At 39.5% G+C, this 21,102-nt stretch overlaps 1 protein-coding gene across 25 annotated transcripts in view; it reads right to left on the bottom strand.

The window, feature by feature from the left end:
- myt1l (myelin transcription factor 1 like) overlaps window positions 1-21,102 on the bottom strand; it is a 410,971-nt gene that overhangs the window by 20,838 nt on the left and 369,031 nt on the right. For all 25 annotated transcript variants that reach the window (XM_062982592.1, XM_062982596.1, XM_062982546.1 and 22 more), the window contains one exon: window positions 760-822. In XM_062982592.1, coding sequence (XP_062838662.1) covers window positions 760-822 — 63 coding nt within the window. The remainder of the gene's footprint in view (window positions 1-759; window positions 823-21,102) is intronic.

Below are 21,102 nucleotides of genomic sequence, written 5' to 3'. Positions count from 1 at the left end.
AATGTCTATAATTCTATAAATTATAATTAGCAGTAGAATATTTCCCCATTTATGACCCAGCTTTTAGACCCTCATAGCCACCAGACAACACTGGCAATCCCAGCATCACAATTTACTGTCCTGATGGGAAGGTGGGATACAGTTGGTTAATCACTTAGGATCTAGAAGCTAAGAATCCTTGTTATTATCTGATATTTGTACAGCCAGCAGTTATAAGGATATGTGTATGGCCTTCTCTACTAGGTACTTCTGTAGAATAACCAGTCATTATTTTAAAATATGTGCTTTATGATGTTTGTCATCTAGGTCTAGGTTTGGATTATGCACTTAAAAATCTATGTTCTTTACTATTTTAGTTAAATATGTCACTGTTCTGGGAGCTTTTACATTTTAGTTCCTATTATATTGCCATTTTTATATGTTCTGCTGGTGATTTTTTGCTCAGTTGGCTAAGTGAATTGTGAAGTTTCAATCACATTATAGTATTATTTTATGCTAATGAATTATTTGGAAATGTATTGAATGGTTTTCATAACTGAATCGTGTTTATAATGTACCTAATTGTTATGTTATATCTGTTGTGAAGCTAATTTAAATCCAGTAACTTGAGAAAATGATTATGTAAATAACCTGATGTGACATGACATGCACAATCATTGATGCCCTTTTGCGGAAGGCCTGTAGATTTAAGCACAAGCCCATCATGATCCACAAACTAGAAATTACTGTAATAAAAACCCCACATTTTTTTAAACATACCTTCGATGTGAAGCATAATTTCCAGTAATGTGCCCAGAGCCATCACATCCAGGCGTGGGACACCTAAAATAAAATTTTAAAAACAACATTTGAGTCATTTACTATGAAAAAATGAAAGCCTCCATGTCAATTTTCTATAACCAGAAAGCTTGACAATTGCACTGCTATGCCTGCTGCGAAAATCCCATGAGATTCAATTGAGATCAAATTGCTCTTAATCAAAAGCAGAAATTGTTCCAAAATCTGGTGTGATAATACACTTATTAAAGCAACCAAAAAGACACACAAACTGTTAAGGTTTTTTCATCATTCAAAGGTGTTTTAAAAAGCAGTAGGGGAAAAGAATGATAAAAAGTCATGCTGTTTGCATATTGTATTAAAATGTTATAAGAGGAAGAGTCTGAAATCTATCAAATTAATCTGATTGAGTTAGATACCGGTTCCTGCAATATACAGCTATTCTTTATTTTTAAAATGCTCCTCCTAGTCATACAAAGCAAAATGCCTCAATTAGAGAGGTTTGGGGTTTCAAGGATCTTTTTTAAAAAATCTGAAACATATTTCTGAAGAAAAGGACATAGCAAAGAGGTTGTTGTGGCATGGAGCTGTGAAGCTGAAAGAGCAATAAGGATGAATAGCAGCGATAGGAGACTCCAGGGATTTATGGTAGACCTTTGGAAGTGCCTCAAGATGCCAACATTAGATGCTAAATCTTCTCAGTTATCAGAGAAACTGGATATCTATGGTATCGCTTGATGAATGAGCTATTTCTAGGATTGTATTTTAGGAACACACAAGTACCATCCTGCTAGCAAAAGAACAAAAGTCTATACTGTGTCGTCGAAGGCTTTCATGGCAGAAATCACTGGGTTGCTGAGAGTTTTCCAGGCTGTATGGCCATGTTCCAGAAGTATTCTGTCCTGACGTTTCACCCACATCTATATATGCCATAGATGTGGGTGAAACGTCAGGACAGAATACTTCTGGAACATGGCCATACAGCCCAGAAAACTAACAGCAACCCAGAAGTCTATACTGTTATTAATGTAAAAAAAAAAAAGCAAGCCTATATGTTAGACATAATATTGTGCAAGTGATTGATGAATAAATGCCATAAAAATAAGTATTGCCAAGCAATAAATCCTATTAATTAACCAAGCTGGGTTTCTTTATCAGAGGGAAAAAAATTTTTTTTGCAGAAAGCTACACACAAGGAAAGAAAATAATATATGTTGCCCTCTTGTGGCAAAAAGCACAATTTGCTCTAGAAGCTTTTTTAAATTCATTAATTAATTTAATTTATCTCCCATTTTCAGGCCCCTTCTACACCGCCATCTAAAATCCAGATTATCTGCCTTGAGCTGGATTATATGGCAGTGTAGACTCATATAATCCAGTGCAAAGCAGATAATGTGAATTATCTGGTTTGATAATCTAGATTATATAGCAGTGTAGAAGGGGCCTCTGAAAATCTGAGTCTTTTCCTGCTACTTCTATAACGCAGTCCACCCTATAATGCAGGCCTGGGTAAACTTGGGCCCTCTAGGTGCTCAAGTGGCTGAGGGGGAAAAGGCAGGGGCCTGAGGCTGTTAGGAATTGGGGGAGTTGACGTCCAAAACACCTGGAGGCCCAAGTTTGCCCAGGCCTGCTAGAACACATAGCCCACAAAGCTCTACAGCGAGTGAGAAATCCTAAACACAAGTATGTGGAGGAAATCAAGGCCTGACATAATAACACATCCATAAATACACTCCCCCCCCCCCACACTATCTCACTTTGCCACACACTTTTATGTCAAAGATAGCACAAAAAGGGATTATTAGTACCCTTTTGTCATGTAGCACATGGGATTTGTGGGGAAATGGAGATGGGAGAAGGATCCCATCCCGCAGAGAATACGACACGACATGACTCGGATCGAGCTGGAATTGTTGTGTGAAAAGAAGTTGGGCTTTGTGCTCATGCACAGCCTTCTCTGAGTAGTGTTGTGCTGTATATCACAGTTACAACACACACAGGGCCCTTGCCGTCACAGGGCGCAGGGGCACGTTGTAACAGGGATCCCCTTCACTTTGGCAGACAGTCCTGTAGGCCCGACTCTGGCTGGGTTGCCGTGGAGACGCTACATACTTGTGCTCAGGCCTCTGCTCCAACATCATCACATTCCTCCCCCTGATACATTCAATAAACTAGAGGCCATGCCACTTTAAAAAAAGTATGCTAGTTTCATAGGAATTATGGGCTTTCTACATCCAAAAAAATGACCTTAGATTTTCTTCACCATGTATCCTTTTCACAACTTGCTTTGCCGTATCCATGTTGTAATGTGTGATTGAAAGATAGTCGCATTTAAATTAGTAATGACAGACCTGTGTGTATGACTGGCATTTCTATTGTGTGTGTACCAGTGCCCATAAAGTATCCCTGTGGTATAATTAAACTTTGTTTAATTCACTATCATATTGATTTTTATGAAAGGTCTGGGATATACACCATTTTAAGGAAAGGTCTGGGATATACACCATTATGACTAACAGCTTTCTGATAAATTAAACTTTGTTAACTGGAGCTTTCTCACCAATCCTTGTTTATACAACAAGCTAAATTTCTCAAAATCCAATTATCACAGAGATGGGAAGCGAGGTGAAATATTCTGAAAAGGGGAATAGACACAAGGTTGTAAACCCTTCCCTTTGCTGTCCAAAGCTAGCTCTCTCTGTGTGTGTGTATGTACACACACACACACACACACACACACACACACACACACATATCTCTCTGGGTTGCTGTGAGTTTTCCAGGCTGTATGGCCATGATCCAGAAGCATTCTCTCCTGACATTTCTTGACTGCTTGAGGCAAGTGTGAATGTAGCAATTGGCCACCTTGATTAGCACTGAATGGCCTTGCAGCTTCAAGGTCAGGCTGATTCCTGCCTGGGGGGGATTATTATAATTATTTATTCATTTCTATCCTGTTTTTCTCCCGTGGGTGGCATTCAAAGTGGCGTAAAACATATAAAATTCATACAAATACATCCGACCGCAATACATAATCAGCTAAAACATCATATCCTGATATAAAAACCCAACTTCACATATCAAATAAAACAATTTTAAAACTTTTAGCAAGCACCATTTAAAGATATCCATAACCTCTGGCCACTGAAGTTATTTGTCAAATATAATCAATCCTATGTTGGGAGGTGTTAGCTGGCCCTGATTGTTTCCTGTCTGGAATTCCGCTGCCTTCTGAGTGTTGTTCTTTATTTACTGACCTGATTTTAGAGTTTTTTCAATACTGGTAGCCAGGCTTTGTTTATTTTCATGGTTTCCTCCTTTCTGTTGAAATTGTCCACATGCTTGAGGCTTTTAAGCTGCAAGGCCATTCAATGCTAATCAAGGTGGCCAATGGAAACATTCACACTTGCCTCAAATAGACAGGAGTTCTTTCTCCCACCTTGGGCATTCCACAAATATATAAAACCTCACTTGCCTGGTTTCTAACAGACCTCACAACCTCTGAGGATGCCTGCCATATATGTAAATGAAATGTCAGAAGAGAATGCTTCTAGAACACGGCCATACAGCCTGGAAAATTCACAGCAACCCAGTGATTCTGGCCATGAAAGCCTTCGACACACACGCATATATATTGTTTTGGCTGGAGTTACACTTAAAAAATGTACCTGTTCCCACTTACATACAAATTCAGCTTAAGAACAACCCTACATAACCTATCTTGTTCATAACCTGGGGACTGCCTGCACCTGTATTTGCATATACATATATAATGAGGTATTTTGGAGATGGAACTGTAAATCTAATCATGAAATTTATGTATATTTATCGTATAATCTGGGATAGGCGTCAGGATAATTTAGACTGCTACCACTCCCCAACGACCGTGGAATGTAAATGTGCCTCCTTTTTATTCTTTCTTTCTTTTGCAAAATAACCTTTCTGAACCAATTCTGATCATACATATAGGGATGTGAGCAAGAGAAGCCACAAACGGTCCAAATTTGAAATGGCTGTACAATAAAACAAAGTAGGAAGAATAGGCTCAAGGAAGACCACCAGACTGACGTTCATGTAAAGATGATGCTTCTGAACTCAATGTAAAAGAGAAGCAAATGCACAAATCCAAGGAATATTGTGATCTTAAATAAGCAGGAAAGCTTGGAGAAGATAATGATGCTGGGGAAAATAGAAGGAAAAAGGAAGGGGGCCGACCAAGGGCAAGATGGATGGATAGTATTCTTGAAGTGACTGACTTGACCTTGAAGGAGCTGGGGGTGGCCACGGCCAACAGGAAGCTCTGGCATGGACTGGTCCATGAGGTCACATAGAGTCAGAAGCGACTGAATGAGTAAACAACAACAAATAGGACGGAGCAGAGAAGTAGTAGTTTTGGAATGAACAATCCTGCAACCAGCCAGCCTTGTAAGGTGATGTATTGCCCCCCGGGAGGCACATATTAACAGCGGTTTTCCATGGGGAGGATATGAGACCCACATCAAGGGAAAGAAAATATTCATTTATGTTCTATGTAGAGCAGTGGTTCTCAACCTGTGGGTCCCCAGATGTTTTGGCCTTCAACTCCCAGAAATCCTAACAGCTGGTAAACTGGATGGGAATGTGCCAATTTATTTGAACAGGCAATGGATACTTAAAAGTAAGAAAAGTTTGCATGGATTCACACAAATTCTAAGAACTCAATGACTGGCATTTGTTGTTGCTGCTGTTGCTATAGAGCTTGGTTTTAATGACAGATTAGATATCTTTGATTTAGATTCCACTTGAAAAACACATTTGCCCATGCCAAAAATGTAAGGAAGGGCTGAGAGAAAATACGAAATATTTCAGAGTCTGGGTTGCCGTGAGCTTTCTGGGCTAAATGGCTAAGTTCCAGAAGCATTCTCTCCTGAAGTTTCTCTCACATCTATGGTGTCAGGAGAGAATGCTTCAGGAACATGGCCATACAGTCCGGAAAGCTTACAGCAACCCAGTGATTCTGGCCATGAAAGCCTTCGACAACACTTTAGGGGCTGTTTGTGAAGTTCTTCTTGAAGATCCCATTTTCTTGCCTTTTCCCTTATCTTTAGATTTTTCTTCCTTTTAGGCCACCAAGGGGAAAGGTTTACACTAGTTTCTATATTAAGAACTGGTGTGGACTTTCTAAACACTGGGCGATGGGTAGATTTTTCTACCCAGAAATGCTGAATATGCCTCATGCTGGACTGCTGTTGTTTTTATTATGTGTCTTCATTTCTGAATGATAGAAACTCTGAAGTGAAACCTATCCTGGGAAACATTTGTTTAGAGGGGGCTTTTCCTTGCTTTCCTTTTTGGTTCAGAAAATGTGAATTGAACATTGAGAAAATCAGAAATAAGTTTACATTTACAGTTCGAATGGCTAGACAGCCAATGTGATTCCTTAGCACACACTGGCATGTACACATTCCTCCTATGTCATTTCCACTTACTGCCATCAAATCATGATGATGATGATGACGATGACATCACTGAGCCTATAACAATGAGTTCTCTACGTACGATAGGTCAATCTAAACTAGATGTTGCTCTCCAATTGCCCAAAAGGTAATTTCACGCTTTAGCAATAAGCATTCAGCCCTCCTTTTACTTCTTACTGCATGCAAGCACGTATTATCCAATGGTTCAAATATGAAAATAAAGGCATTTGTAGCCAAACAATAGCAGTGTGTGTTCAAGATGGCAAAAGCTATTAATGCGAACACACAAGTTAGGAGGTACTGCAGCAGTTTGCTTTTCCATTGTAACCCCCAGGTCAGGGATGAATAGCTTCAGAAGCTTCAAGGATAGGCAAAAACTGACCAGATATTTCATGTAGCAAGAGTAGGATTTATTCAGGCTTACAGAACAGCAAAAAGGGGAAAAAATCATAGTATACATGCATGTGTACCTTCGTATCTTGTATAAGAGGGGCAATGGTATCTTAGAACAATGGTTTTATAGTTCATCTTATCTCTAGAAGCTTACATCAGCTCACAACCTGTCTGGCCAATGAGAAATTTATATCTTTTTCTCTTCAACATACAGTAGAGTCTCGCTTATCCAGCTTTTGTTCATCCAACTGTCTGTATTCTCCAATGCAGTCTGACTCCTGCGCGGATCCACAGCTGTTTCTCTAGGCAGGCAAGGATCATAGACTTTTAAAAATTTTCACAGGACTGAACCTTTTACGGAATTAACTTCTGACAACGTTGTTACTGTAAGTTCATTTTATGCAATTCTATCTTTATTTGTAGTCAATTTTTTAGTAGTAAATGTTTTCGAAGTCAATGATTTCAATACATTGCGATGTTTTGGTGGTAAATTCGTAAATACAGTAATAACTACATAACGTTACCATATATTGAACTGCTTTTTCTGTCGATTTGTGGTAAAGCATGATGTTTTGGTGCTTAATTTGTAAAATCATAATGTAATTTGATGTTTAATAGGCTTTTCCTTAATCCCTCCTTATTATCCAACATTTTTGTTAATCCAGCGTTCTGCCGGTCCGTTTATGTTGGATAAGCGAGACTCTACTGTATATGGTCAAAGGGCATGGGTTTTGCTCAGTTTGCAGTTTCCTGTTGCCTAAATACAGGCATGTGGGCATTTCAGGTAGAAAGCAGCTATCTTATCATGCACTGCCCATGATTTGGGCCAATGAGAAGGAAGGGGGCAGCACTCAGGGCGTTCTTTGCATGACTCAGCAAGTTTGATTTCTGTCTCACATCATGAGCAGGCTGGAAAGTACAAAGACTCTGCTCCCCCCTTCTCCTTTGGCACTTGGAACTCAGTTTGCAGCTGGATAAAATGGGCAAGTTTTTTTTCGTGTCAGGAGCTACTTGAGAAACTGCAAGTCACTTTTGGTGTGAGAGAATTGGCCGTCTTCAAGGATGTTGCCCAGGGGACGCCCTGATGTTTGATGTTTTAATATCCTTGTGGGCAGATTATCTCATGTCCCCACCCGGAGCTGGAGCTGACAGAGGGAGCTCATCCACTCTCCCCAGATTCGAATCCTGCCATTACAAGGGTTTAACCCATTGCGCCACTGGGGACTCCTAAGTTGGAAAGTGGGAGAAGGAGTTAAAAATTAGGATTTTTTTTTTAAAAAGCAGCTGAAAAAGTGGGATAACAGTACTGTATTTATTTGTCAGCACCAGATCAGGACACTTGGAAGCAAACAAACAACTGTCTGGAAAGCAATTATGACTAAAATCAAAACATAAAGCAAAGTCAATAGGTGGGACCTAATACAAAGTTCTAAACTCTTTGAAAGTCTAGTTATTACATAAGGCGCTTTATTTCCAGAGGACTATAATTTAGATTGTATAAGATTATAAACAAATTCTGCCTCAGCAGGGAAAGTCTGAGCAAACAGATTTTTAAGAACTCTTCCAAATGTTTTGAGTGAGCAGGTTTTTGAGAGTTCTTTTGTCATGCATTAACCTGCTATTTTATTCACTGAATTTGGGTTCCTGATTTTAGTGGATTTGAGGGTCCTATTTCTAAATTATTCTTTTTAGTTACTAAAAAGGTTGTCACTTTTTAAATGGAAGCTGTTGTATGTTATTGCACAAATTAAAAAGACCATTGGTAAAAGGGAGAGCAAACATAGATGGAGTGAACCACCTACAACATCCTGATTACAGTACTGAATAGCAAGGAAGGATAAAGGCAGGATACGAGGACAAGAATGGCACCAATTTATCTGAACAACAACAACAACAGAAACAACATTTTTATTCTTATATCCCGCCCCATCTCCCCAAAAGGACTCCAGGTGGCTCACATGGGGACCAAGCCCAGAATACACCATAAAATACAAAGGCAAAATGCATTTAAAACTTATAAACATATAAAAACAAAAGGCATATAAAATACAATAAAAACATACACACAACTGACCAAGAGCCAGATGCAGTGAATCACTTCTGATGAAATCTGTTAAGACCTAAGTTTTATGCTGAAAGTGTCCTGGGGTGCCCCTGCACTGTAGATTTAATGCAGTTTGACACCACTTTAACTGTCATGATTCAATGCTATGTAATCCTGTGAGTAAGAATTTTACAAGGAGCATATCTACACTGAGCACTTAGATCAAACAGGTCCCAAATCAGATCCTTGGTGGTCAAACGCCATCTATCTGGAGTAATGTGGGGCAGAATTTGTGGTATCCCCAGCTTTGTGCCCGCCTGAACAGTTGGGCTAGTTTTGAAATGAAACCCACCACAACTGTTCTCACTGACATGCTGGAGATAGATGCCTCCCTCTTAACCCAGTCTAAAATTGCTGCAGGAGATTGCTGACAGGTAGAACCCATGAATTGGCCAGAGATCACCACAATACAGAGGATGGGAGGGGATGGTAAGGATGACTGTCCAGTGACACCGAACCATATGTGGATTGGTTCTGGAATATAACCAGCCACAATTGTTTTCAAAATGGAGATTGAAAATGAGGCTTCAGCTTTAAACCCCTAATGGATTGGATGAAGCTACTAAAATTATGACCTAGTATAGATAAAATGAGAGTATAGGTAGGGGATTGTTTAGCTCTCTAATTATGTATTGCTCAAGTTTATAAGACAGTAGCCTGCACTCCAGACAAAGCATCATGATTCCATTTTGTAGGTGACCTTGGATTCAGGATTGTCACTCAAGGGACAAGTTGCCTTATTGGCTCAATGTGCCCATTATTAGTTTGACAGTTAAACCATCTGTTATCCTATCTCAACAGATATAGTATGGTTTACAATTATACATGCACTGGTAATCCTCACTTAGATACTGTAGTGAACTAGACACCAGGCATTGCTGTGGAGGGGAGGGGAGGCGGATGAGTTCACACACTCGCCTGCTTCTCCCCTCCAATCTATGGAGCCTCTGTAGCTCGGGAGTGACAGGCTATCAAGCACACCCCACCCTGTCCCTTCTGAGCTACAGCAACTTGGAAGAGACAGGGTGGAGGCGCAAGCTCCTCCTTTCCTTGGTGCTGCTGGGCTTGACTTGGCTCCCAGTTGAATCAAACCCCGTAGAGACAAAAGAGCAGTTGCAACCTTCATTCACTTGCCCAAGCAATTCCACCAGACTATTCCACCAGAAATACAAAATACCACTTCTGCCTTCCTCAAAAGGGGGTGCAACTATTATGCAATGAAATACAGCAAGTCAAATTTTTCATCTCACTGTTATGGTGGATCTTTTTATAGATTCTTGTTGGGATAATTATATTCTTAGCTTCACTCTCAGGCTAGTTATTAAGCAAACCTCTTTGTAGAATTTTAAAATATCCTGCATCATCATGGTTTTCTATCTCTTACACCCATTTAAAATTAACCCTGCTAAAATAAAGGTAACTGATAGCAAAGAGGTCACTGATATGATCTCATCTTTCCTGCCACTTCATCACATGGGCCTTCTCAAGCATCATAGGATGCTTGCAGCATACTCCATTTATGAAGCCCCATGCTGCCCATCACATGATACACACTCACTTCTGGCAGGGCTCCGTAGATGAACTGTGGTGCAAGCGTCCTACGACACTTTGCTCAGAACACAGCAAACTTTCCGTGATCTGTAGGGAGCAACGGGACCAGTGCAGGGGGAAGCCAAGCAGCAACACTTCCCCACATGTGATGAGGAAGTGTCACTGTGGGTGAGGGGTAGGGCAATGGGATTGCCCCGCCACACTGAGGATTCACCATGGAGGCTGGTGAATCGCCCCACTGACTCTCATCAATGAGATGAGGTCCTTTGTCACTTGGGTTGCTCCTAACAGTAACCAAGAACTATGCATTGTCCAAGAAAAAAAAATTGGACTACTTCCCCCTTTAAAGCTAATACATAAAAAAAAATTAAATAATGAGACCTCAACAATGGAAAGAGTTTTCCAAGACTTGACTCTCAAACAAATATGATTATTCATTTGTTTATTTCCTAGTGATAAGGTGGAAAGATTTTTGGATAAAGTATTGCTATGGCAAAGCAGAAATCAGGAGCATGATCTTTTATGTTATGGGGAGGGCATATGATTAAATAGAGATAAAGTGCAGAGAAAGGTAAAGATGGACTTGTGGTTTTTAAAGATCCATGGAATGGGACATGAGGAGAGGATTTGGAGATCTGAGCAAGAGGAAACTAGAGAATGGTGAGTAATGGAGATAGTAGTGCAAAGATATTTGTGATGGTATGAATAAAAATAATTATGCTACGTGATCCCCTGCCAGACTGACATGTTTTTTGAGGTTAGAAGTTGAGCATCCCTTATCTGGGAATCTGAACTACAATATGCAAAACATTTTGCCACCTGCAACCAGCCTGTGGCTTCAAGGTGGTGGCTGTTGGTTTGTTTGCAAGACAGAAGCGTATGGCAGGTGGATTCCCCCAGAGAAAGAGAGAGATCAGGGAGAGAAGTGAGAGGCACAAGGCTAGAAAGATATGAAACTTGGAAAAAATGCAAGGATCTGTGAAATAGTGGGAAGTATGGATTCATGCCAAGCATTACACTTGGATTTCCGCCATCTTACAGATCCTCAGTCTCTCTCCAGCCTCACATCTCATACACAGTACAAGTAGCAAATGAATAAGACATGCACAATTATTGAAAATATTTTATAATATAACCTTCAGGCTATGTATATAAGACGTTTATGAAAGATACATGAATTTAGTTATTAGACTTGAGTCCCATCTCCCAAGGTATTTCATATACAGAAACGGGTATTACAAAATGCAAATACAAAAAAACCTGCTTGAAACCCAAAACACTTCTGGTCCAAAGCATTTTTCATAAGGAATACTCAACCTGTACTATGTTTCATTAGTCTGGGTTTGTTTATAACTACTACTGGAACTTTCCTAAAGTGTTGTATATAATTCTTTTAAAAAGAATGTAAAAATGGATGGATTTTCTTTGCCATAGGAGATAAGTTATTGCCTTGTATGGTATTTAGGGAAACACATATTAATGGAGCAAAATAGTAATCAATGACTATTTGTCATGATGGCACCTCTTTTTAGGGAGGAGAACAACATCCTTCAGGCTATTTAAGGCTAAGGATGGCCATTTTTAACAGCAGAAAGTGAACAGAAATAATTTTCTTTTAACTTATGAGGCTGCATAATTCCTCCAAGAATTTTTTAAAGGCAGCATGGATGAATGGGCAATGCATAGATTGAGAAGAGATAAGTCCCAGTACGTGTGGGAGGCTAAACATGACTGCTACCTTCTTCAAACACAGTAAGAAGAGTGGCTATCTTAGCATGTTCAGTTGAAACCTGAGATGGGTTTGCAGCATCAGACCCATTTTTAGAGCCTCATATGATAATGTCCTAAGTCTGATTTCAATCAAAGCATTTAGGTGGATGTGGGGGTGATCTGGCTGCGACATCTGTCACCCCATTGATTGCCAGCATTGATTTGGCTGATCTGGCTGGCTAGGCGGGTGTCCCCTCCCTCCCTCACTGCTCCATGTGTGTCCCTCCTGAAGCTGTGCACTCAGTGGAAGAGGATGACGTCCCAGGTATAGAAGGAGTGTACTGAGGTATAAGAGAGCTGTGCTCCCCTGCTAGAACCTCCAAACAAAGCATTTAGGGCATGAAGATTCTGGAAGATTGACTGGCCAAAGGTTTAAGCTAGGAGAACCACTCTTCTATTTGCTCTTGCAGTATTCACTTCGACTTCTTTTTTGGATTTGTTAAACAATTCCACATCACAGCAAACTTTTTACAATTACTGGACTTTAAAGCCCCAAACCTTTTCATTGCAGATTGCCCAGGGTGCTATAGTAGCACTACTAAAAGAAATCCTCGTGTTTACATGGTTGAATATTGCTTGTTTACTTCTCCATTACCCTCTGTATATATGCTCTCAGAATTTCTTCTTACAACCTTTACTGAATTGTAGATTACAGAATATGCTGCCGACGAAATCATGGATATCAGTTAGAAAATACTATGAGTAATTCAAATTGTATAGTCAAGGATCTCAGAAATGAGGGAGGCTACAAACAGGAATAATTTTCCTTTCCCAAGGTCATAATATTGGTTTCTGAATAAATAAACTGCTTATTTTTTTCTTGACAATATTCACCAAGATTAAATAGGGCAACAAAGGTGTTGAGACCTTGTAGGCCAACACATAGGAGAGACATAGAAACAATATTATATTCTCATTTCTTAAAAAAAAGAGGAAGGGGGAAACATCATGAGCTAAATGAAGGAAGATAGAATTTTGGACCTGAAAGCTGGGATATTACTGTCAAGAAAAAACTGAAGAGCAAGAAAACTACAAATGAAGCCCCTTGATCTCTTAAAATTACATAATTAGATAACCTGTCAATTTATTTCTGATTCTACCAAAAATATCAAAACAATAAATAGAAGGTTTTCCCTTTTAATGTATGTATTACCAAACTTGCAACACAAGTAGTTTTTATCAATTGAATCAAATGTAGTGATGTCCATAAAGGCTACATAAGAATATCTGACAGGACTCTTTGTTAAGCAAGATACTGGAGAGTCACATCACGGCAAATTGCTTTTTAACCTTTTCTAACACTAGCTTGTGAAGAAAGTCAAATATAACTCATTTCAAGTATTTTTTTCCCCAAGTTATCACCCTTTAAGATTTGCTATACTATGCTCTTTTTTAAAATAATCTTGGAACATACTTGTCTTACTAAACTTTGATATTTCTTGAAAATTATCATTTCTGTATTTGTAAAATGTGTATTTGTAAATGTGACTTTTGTATCACATTTTTTTTGAATTTCACAAAGTACTTGGTTATATGCAACCAACACTTGAATATCTGTTGTGTTCCCTAGCATGCTTTATTTAGTATTTTGTGGAATGTATGTAATGTTGTTGTTGTTGTTGTTGTTATTGTTGTTGTTGCTGTCTGCATTCACATATATGGTGGTAGTAGTTTAAAGGGCACACTGATCCTCAGCTTGGGAATATATGCCATAAAAATAAATAAAACAGCCATCTAGATAAATGTGTTCAGGTCAAGGATAAAAGGAAATAAATGTGAATTTGTCTTCAGTAGAGATACTACTTGAGAAGATTTATAATACTGGACATATTTGCATTTTGATAGGAAATGTTCTTTTATAAATGTAAAAAATGGTATTTAAGGTCAGTTTGATGTTTTACAGTGCAATCCTATGTGAGTTTACTCACCATTCTCATTATATTCAGTAGGACTTGCTGTCAAGCAAGTATGTTTAGGATTATACTTTGAATGAGTGTGACACAACAAGCCACACAACTACATTTACCATAGACAGAAAGAGCAGATGCTAAAAATGTCCTCACGAGGTGACCACCCTTCACTGCACTTTGCTGTCCAGCCTGAGCAAAACATGCTTCACCTAGGCCAGAAATATCAGGTCTCCTGGACATTACCTAGTAATGTCTCTTGGACATTACCTAGGCCTTCACCTATGTGGTCTGTCCATGTTTGACTTATCTTCTCCTGGTGGCTTATTAGTAGGGCTGGGAAGGGCTTTTCCTCATTTCATTATGGCATGGATGGCTTATCCTCCACTTCCCTGGGATTTTGAGGGTTCTGACCCCATCATGGTCTGCTTCTCCTGAGAAATTTGTCTGGCTACAATTTATAATTATTGTATTGCATATGTTACATTATAGTCTGCCATAAGTGAAAACTATGAAACTGAGAAGGGAGAACACTGAGCTCTTGAGATTGGGGTGGGGTGCAGTTACTGCCAACTTATAGATGTCTGATCAGTCTCTAAATCAATGATTCCCAACCTTTAGTCCTCCAGATGTTTTGGACTTCAGCTCCCATAATTCCCAACAGCTGGTAATATGGCTGGGATTTCTGGGAGCTGGAAGTCCAAAACACCTAGATGACCAAAGGTTGGGAACCACTGCTCTAAATGGACTGATTATTTGCTGCTTAAACTGAAGCTCAACCTTACTTAGGTTCCGTTCAAGATACCCAAGTTATCTGCCTGGGTCACTAGAGAATCATGGCCTATGGGTTGTCTCTACCATTCACATGGGTAAAGTATGCACTTCATATTGGTCTGACTAACATTTGTGGCCTGACACTTTTTCCTATACACCACAGTCTGCACTCTCTGAATCAGTGCAGAAAGATGTCTCGATATGGTAAAATACTCTGTTGAAAAATCAGAAGCTGCCTCATGAATATTTTTTCCTCTTAAATAAGAGTGAAATGACAAGTGCTGCCCATGATATCAATCTCCCTGCAAGTTACTCAAAAAGAGCCTGCTTAGAACTAGTCCCTTTCTTCCAGGTAAGCAAAACAAATACACAGCAAGCACAGAAGGACAACATTAATAACCCAAAATATACAAATAATACATTGAATGCCTATTCTTTTCAAAAGTCCATACCAAGCAGCAGCAATTGGTTTTGACACACGGAAATAAATCATGTGTGTAATTTTGTTTTCATAAATCCCTCTCTGAAAATGTGTACACATCTCACTCTTGACTGGTGGTTTTTGTTTTTGTTTTGTTCCTTACAAGATGAAGATAAGTGAGAGCTTAGGTCCTTAGTTTATAACTTAAAATATTTATTATTATTATTATTATTATTATTATTATTATTATTATTATTATTATTATTATTATTATTATTATTATTTTATTATAACACAGCAAACAAGATAGACATGCTGGATTTCGTATCACAAAATCAAAAGTCGAACACTTCCCAAGTGTCTAGGACTGTGTGATGTATTTTCGAATGATGTGTGCAGATCCCAGTAGGGTGGCCTTTTGCAGTTGGCAGATCGTGATTTTGTCAATGTCTATTGTTTCCAAATGCTGGCTGAGATCTTTCGGAACGGCGCCCAATGTGCCGATCACCACCGGGACCACCTGTACTGGTTTCTGCAAGAGTCTTTGAGGTCCTGATAGCGGCTGAGTTTTTCCTGTTGTTTTTCGTCAATGCGACTGTCACCTGGGATGGCAACATCAATGATCCAAACCTTTTTCCTTTCCACAACTGTGATATCTGGTGTGTTGTATTCCAGAACTTTGTCAGTCTGGATTCGGAAGTCCCACAGTATCTTTGTTCATTTTCCAATACTTTTGCAGGTTTGTGATCCCACCAGTTCTTTACTGCTGGGAGGTGGTATTTGAGACATAAGTTCCAATGAATCATTTGGGCCACATAGTTGTGCCTCTGTTTGTAGTCTGTCTGTGCGATTTTCTTACAGCAGCTGAGGATATGATCAATGGTTTTGTCAGCTTCTTTGCACAGTCTGCATTTTGGGTCAACAGCAGATTTTTTGATCTTGGCCTTAATTGCATTTGTTCTGATGGCATGCTCCGGGGCCTGCAAGGATCAGGCCTTCTGTCTCCCTCTTCAGTGGCCCATTCGTGAGCCATAGCCAGGTCTCCTCCTTATCAGCTTTCCTTCAATTTTGTCAAGGAACTTTCCATGCAATGTTTTGTTGTGGCATTATTATTATTATTATTATTATTATTATTATTAGCAGTAGAAATTTGAACCCAATTTTTTCAGAATTGAGACTCAATGTGGTTTGCTTGGATCATTAAATTAATATTTAATTAATATTTGAGTGATATATCTCCTGTTTTTATGCCTTCTTCTAGAACCATCACCTTGCTTATATATGGAAAATAGCTTTTCTTGACTTGATTTACATCCCCCTTTTTTGATTCCCAGCTGTGTCTGTGATTTTAAGTTACATTTTCAGTGAAGTGTACATCTATTTTACTTGGAAGGAAACTCAGATATCATGTTCATATGTTTAATGAGTAGAATTATTAAGAGATATTAAGGTGACACTTTCTCTTAGCTACCAAATCTCTGTTCATGAAATTTGGAAAGTGATCTGAACATGAAACCTTAAGAAGTCCCAATTAAAGTATATTTTCATTTAATTAATTGCAATTTCATTAATTCCATTTCCATATGTAATAATTATAACATGGTATTTCAATGCTATACATATTCATGCCAATTATAGCTTCACTAAAATAAGAGACTTTCTGTTAAGGATATAAAAATGTAAACGGAATAAATAAAAATGAAAGCCTGAACATGACAAGCAAAATCCTTATTGAATACACAGGCAGTTCATGAATTAAAAACATCTGACTTGCATACAACTCATAGTTATAAACAGGGATGCGACAACAGGAAGTGAGGTTTCCCTTAAGAAGGGAAAATCAACCCTCTAAGATTTATAATGGAAAAAAGGTGTCTCCAATGAAGTTTTATCACTAATCCTTGTTTCCATGACAACCCAATTTTTTCAAAATCCAATTGGCACAGGGATAGAAAGTGAAATAAAATCTTCTGAACAGGGTGTAGACAGCAAAACAAACATTTCAGGGATGTTAACCTTTGCCTATGCTATCCAAAACTAAATTTTGGCTGGAGTTACACTTACAAAATGTACCTTTTCTGACTTTCATACAAATTCAGTTTAAGAACCAATGTACAGAACCCACCTTGTTTATTACCTGGGGACAGACACTGTGGAGGGATACTACTTGGTGGCCTCCAAGAGCAGGAGACAAGGTGGCTGTGCTGGGCATTGGAATGGACCATATGACAAGAGCAAGAATCTGAGCTATTTAAGATTAAGTTCATTTGTCTCTGCTTCATTTCACACAGCCCACACTCCTGTCCCTCAGTACAGTGTGAATTTTGCTGGTTGTTTTGAAGCCAAGTAGGGATTTCCTTAAGTTTTCCATTTCTGTGTATGTACTCCATACTGATTTTTAGAGACTATGATGATCGGTCAATAAATAAGATATCATTTGGCACACAGTTATGGGAGAATTTAAGAATTTGGTGTACACATTTGGCATCCTTTGGGTGAAAGATATAGCTCTGGAACAGCCTCCACACTTCATGGGACTTAGAGAAGGAGTCTACCCTAGAGGCAGATCTAGGGGCATTGCTTGCATGTAAATATAGAGATATAGAAATACATTTTAATATGTGGATTTGTAGTATTTTTACAATGTTTATGTGTTTTAATTATTCTGTAACCCACCTCAAGCCATGAGGAGAGCCGGGCAAGAAACAAAATAATAATTATTAAATTTCTGGAATTTGGCTGGGAGAATTCTGGGTTTACCTTTCAATAAGTGGCTAGTCAAGGAGCAACCTAGTTATTGGTTTGCCCACCTGGGCTCAGATGTTCTGCCCATGGTAAGGCTGAGAAGATGGTCTAGGGTTAATATCTGGCCTCAGTTAGATTGGTGTCAGATCCAATTAACACAAATCGGATGTAGGTCAAACAAAGTGGCCCTTACCTCAACCTTTTGCATCTGATCTCATTATTGCATGGTTGATCATCAAAACAGAATTTTGAAAAATGCTTCAATCCTATGCCCATAGGTGGTGAGACCAAACTTAGAAAAAGAAAGGGCAGGGCTGCCTTCTGAGTAGAAACTAATATTTCTACAGCAGTGGACAATTTTCCAAGGTGAGTGGCCGTGTAAGATCAACCCAAATCAAAAGGAGGCTGAAATGCCATTGCCATAGTTGCTTGCTGCCACAATTCAAAATCCAATGGCAATTTACTGTAATTGCACTAGACACAGAATTTTAGCAGCAACTTTAATGTCTCCATATGGTATGGCATCTCTCTGTATAGCATCATCTGGTACAAGAACAGCCAAAGGGAAGGAAGGACAGGGAAGAAGATGCAAGAAGCAAGTAGCATAAAGCAAATGATGCGAATAACGTCTGCTAGAGGGAAGCAGTCTGGTAACAGTTTCAGCTGAAGAAGTAGCAATAGTTTGAGCAGCAACAGTCCACATGGTTGGAGGTATAGGTATGACAGTGGTGGAAACATTGCAGCACACTTTGAGCCAGGCCACTCAGTGCACTACCTGCAAATAGGTTTTGAATGGCAGTCTTTTCTTCCTTGGATTGTGTTAAGACCTGCTCAATAAGAAATAAAAAATACTGGAAAAACCTTCTTGCACCACCCAAAGGACAGTCAATACGAAAAGCGGATATGTTGTTTCTGCTGTTAGCTGGTATTGCCTGTTTGCATTGAAACTGAGAATACTCTTTAGAAATACACCCTTCACAAGCATAATGGAATTACGGAACCCCCCACAAATGTTACAGCAGTGATGTCCAAAGTTTGGTCTTTTGGGTGTTTTGGACGTCATCTCACAGAATTCCTGACCATTGGACAAGCTACCTAGGGCTTCTGGGAGTCCCAGACACTTGCAGGGCTACACGTTGTGCAGGCCAGAGTTACAGTGTGGAGCACACATGTTCAGGGTTCTAGCCAGCCCATTTTCAGGATATAGCCTTCTATTTCTCCTCAGTTTTCCGTTCTCTTTCAGGAAGTAAATCAATATTCCATGATTTCTGAAAATTCTCAGTCCTGATTAGATTTTGTGGCCCCCTGGCCTCCATAATCTTTGTATTTTTGTATTTGAAATTCTCCAGATCTGTTGATAGCAGCACTGTGAATAGTGCTATTTTGGCTAAGAAAAACCATTTACTATTATTATACAGAATGTGAAAAGGATTCTACAAGGATAAGTCGACTAAAAGCTGATTTCCTACATCATTCTAAACTTGGTTTCTACCTACCATACCTCAAACTTCAAATTAAATTCCTATATATGTGCATGTGTCATTAAATTACCGAGGCCATAATTGTGACTATCCTTCTGGGAATCAAGGCAACATACTAATATCTTCATCCTAGAACATATATGTTTTGTAACATGTAAAACACACAATATACTGGCCACTATAGTTTTTTAGTCATGTCTAAAAACTACCAGTTTAATTTTGCATCTATGTATTAGATATATTGAACACTATGGTTGCCTACAATGAAGCATTTACACAGACAATTGGTCTAACTTGTGCATAACTGTTAGCCCCAGCTCCTGCCAACCTAGCAGTTCGAAAACATACAAATGTGAATAGATCAATAGGTACTGCTCTGGCGGGAAGGTAACGGCGCACCATGCAGTCATGCCAGCCACATGACCTTGGAGGTGTCTACGGACAACGCTGGCTCTTCGGCTTAGAAATGGAGATGAGCACCAGCCCCCAGAGTCGGTCACGACTGGACTTAACATCAGGGGAAAACCTTTACCTTTTAACCTAAAGTACAAGTTGAGTCTCTCTTACCCAAAAATCCAAAATACTAAAAAAAAACAAAAAAAAAAACAAAAAAAAATTTTTTTCCCCACCAGTCAGCCACTTCCACCTTTGGGGAAAGGGGGACTAGTCACATGCCCAACACCCACTGAATATTCCTTCAAGGAGTCCTGACAGGAGAAAGAGAAGATAAGGGAAGGCAGGCAAGGGGGGGCGGGGGCGGGAGGAGGGTTATTGCTTACATTAAAAAGTAAAGGTAAAGTTTTCTCCTTGACATTAAGTCTAGTTGTGTCCAACTCTGGGGGTTGGTGCTCATCTCCATTCCTGAGCTAAAGAACCAGTGTTGTCTGTAGACACCTCCAAGATCATGTGGTCGACATGACTGCATGGAATGCTGTTACCTTCCCGCCAAAGCCGTACCTATTGATCTACTCACATTTGCATGTTTTCGAACTGCTAGGTTGACAGAAGCTGGGGCTAACAGCAGGAGTTCACCCTACTCCCCAGATGCGAACCGCCAACCTTTCAGCAACTCAGTGGTTTAACCCGCTGCACAACAGAGGGCTCTCTTGCTTACAGTAAGCTACTATAAAAAGCAGACTTTTTAGATGCTTTCATGCTTTCCTTCCACCTGCCCAATGACAGTGCATAGCAGGGCAGGCAGTTTGGAAATGGCTGCAAGAGGAGATGTGAAGTCACCCACTGGACATTGTCTGTAGCCAACCAGACAAAATCAGGGTGGAGGAAGTGGGGCCAGGGGAGGATTCCCTCCACCTTTTCCTGAATACCTCAGTAATAGAGTAGAAAGTATACTGACAGCCAGTAAAGTGCCTGGGTTACCTGCCTTTTACAAGGGCCTTGTGTAAGTGGAGTTCTTCCCCTTTCCCCTCTTCTTTTTCCCTATCATGGCTCTGTGAGAAAAAAAACTCACCAGGCACTAAACATGTGACTAGCCCCCTTTCCCCCATCTTTTATTTGCTATGTATATAAAATCCAAGTATTTCAACCCTCCCCCAAACCCATAATCTAAAAACTTGGATAAGGGAAACTCAACCTGCACTATAATTGGTTTCATGTCCATCTTACTGATATGAAGATGAGTGTCCTTGCACACAAGTTCTTGGAACAATCTTTCCAATTTTGCCATTCTTTTAGATCACATTTTAAAACAATGGTTTGCTAATGG

This window comes from Anolis carolinensis, chromosome 1 (assembly GCF_035594765.1).
Source record: "Anolis carolinensis isolate JA03-04 chromosome 1, rAnoCar3.1.pri, whole genome shotgun sequence".
NCBI lineage: Eukaryota > Metazoa > Chordata > Lepidosauria > Squamata > Dactyloidae > Anolis > Anolis carolinensis.
Note: the sequence above shows the minus strand (reverse complement) of the source record. Positions and strands in the feature narration are given on the sequence as shown.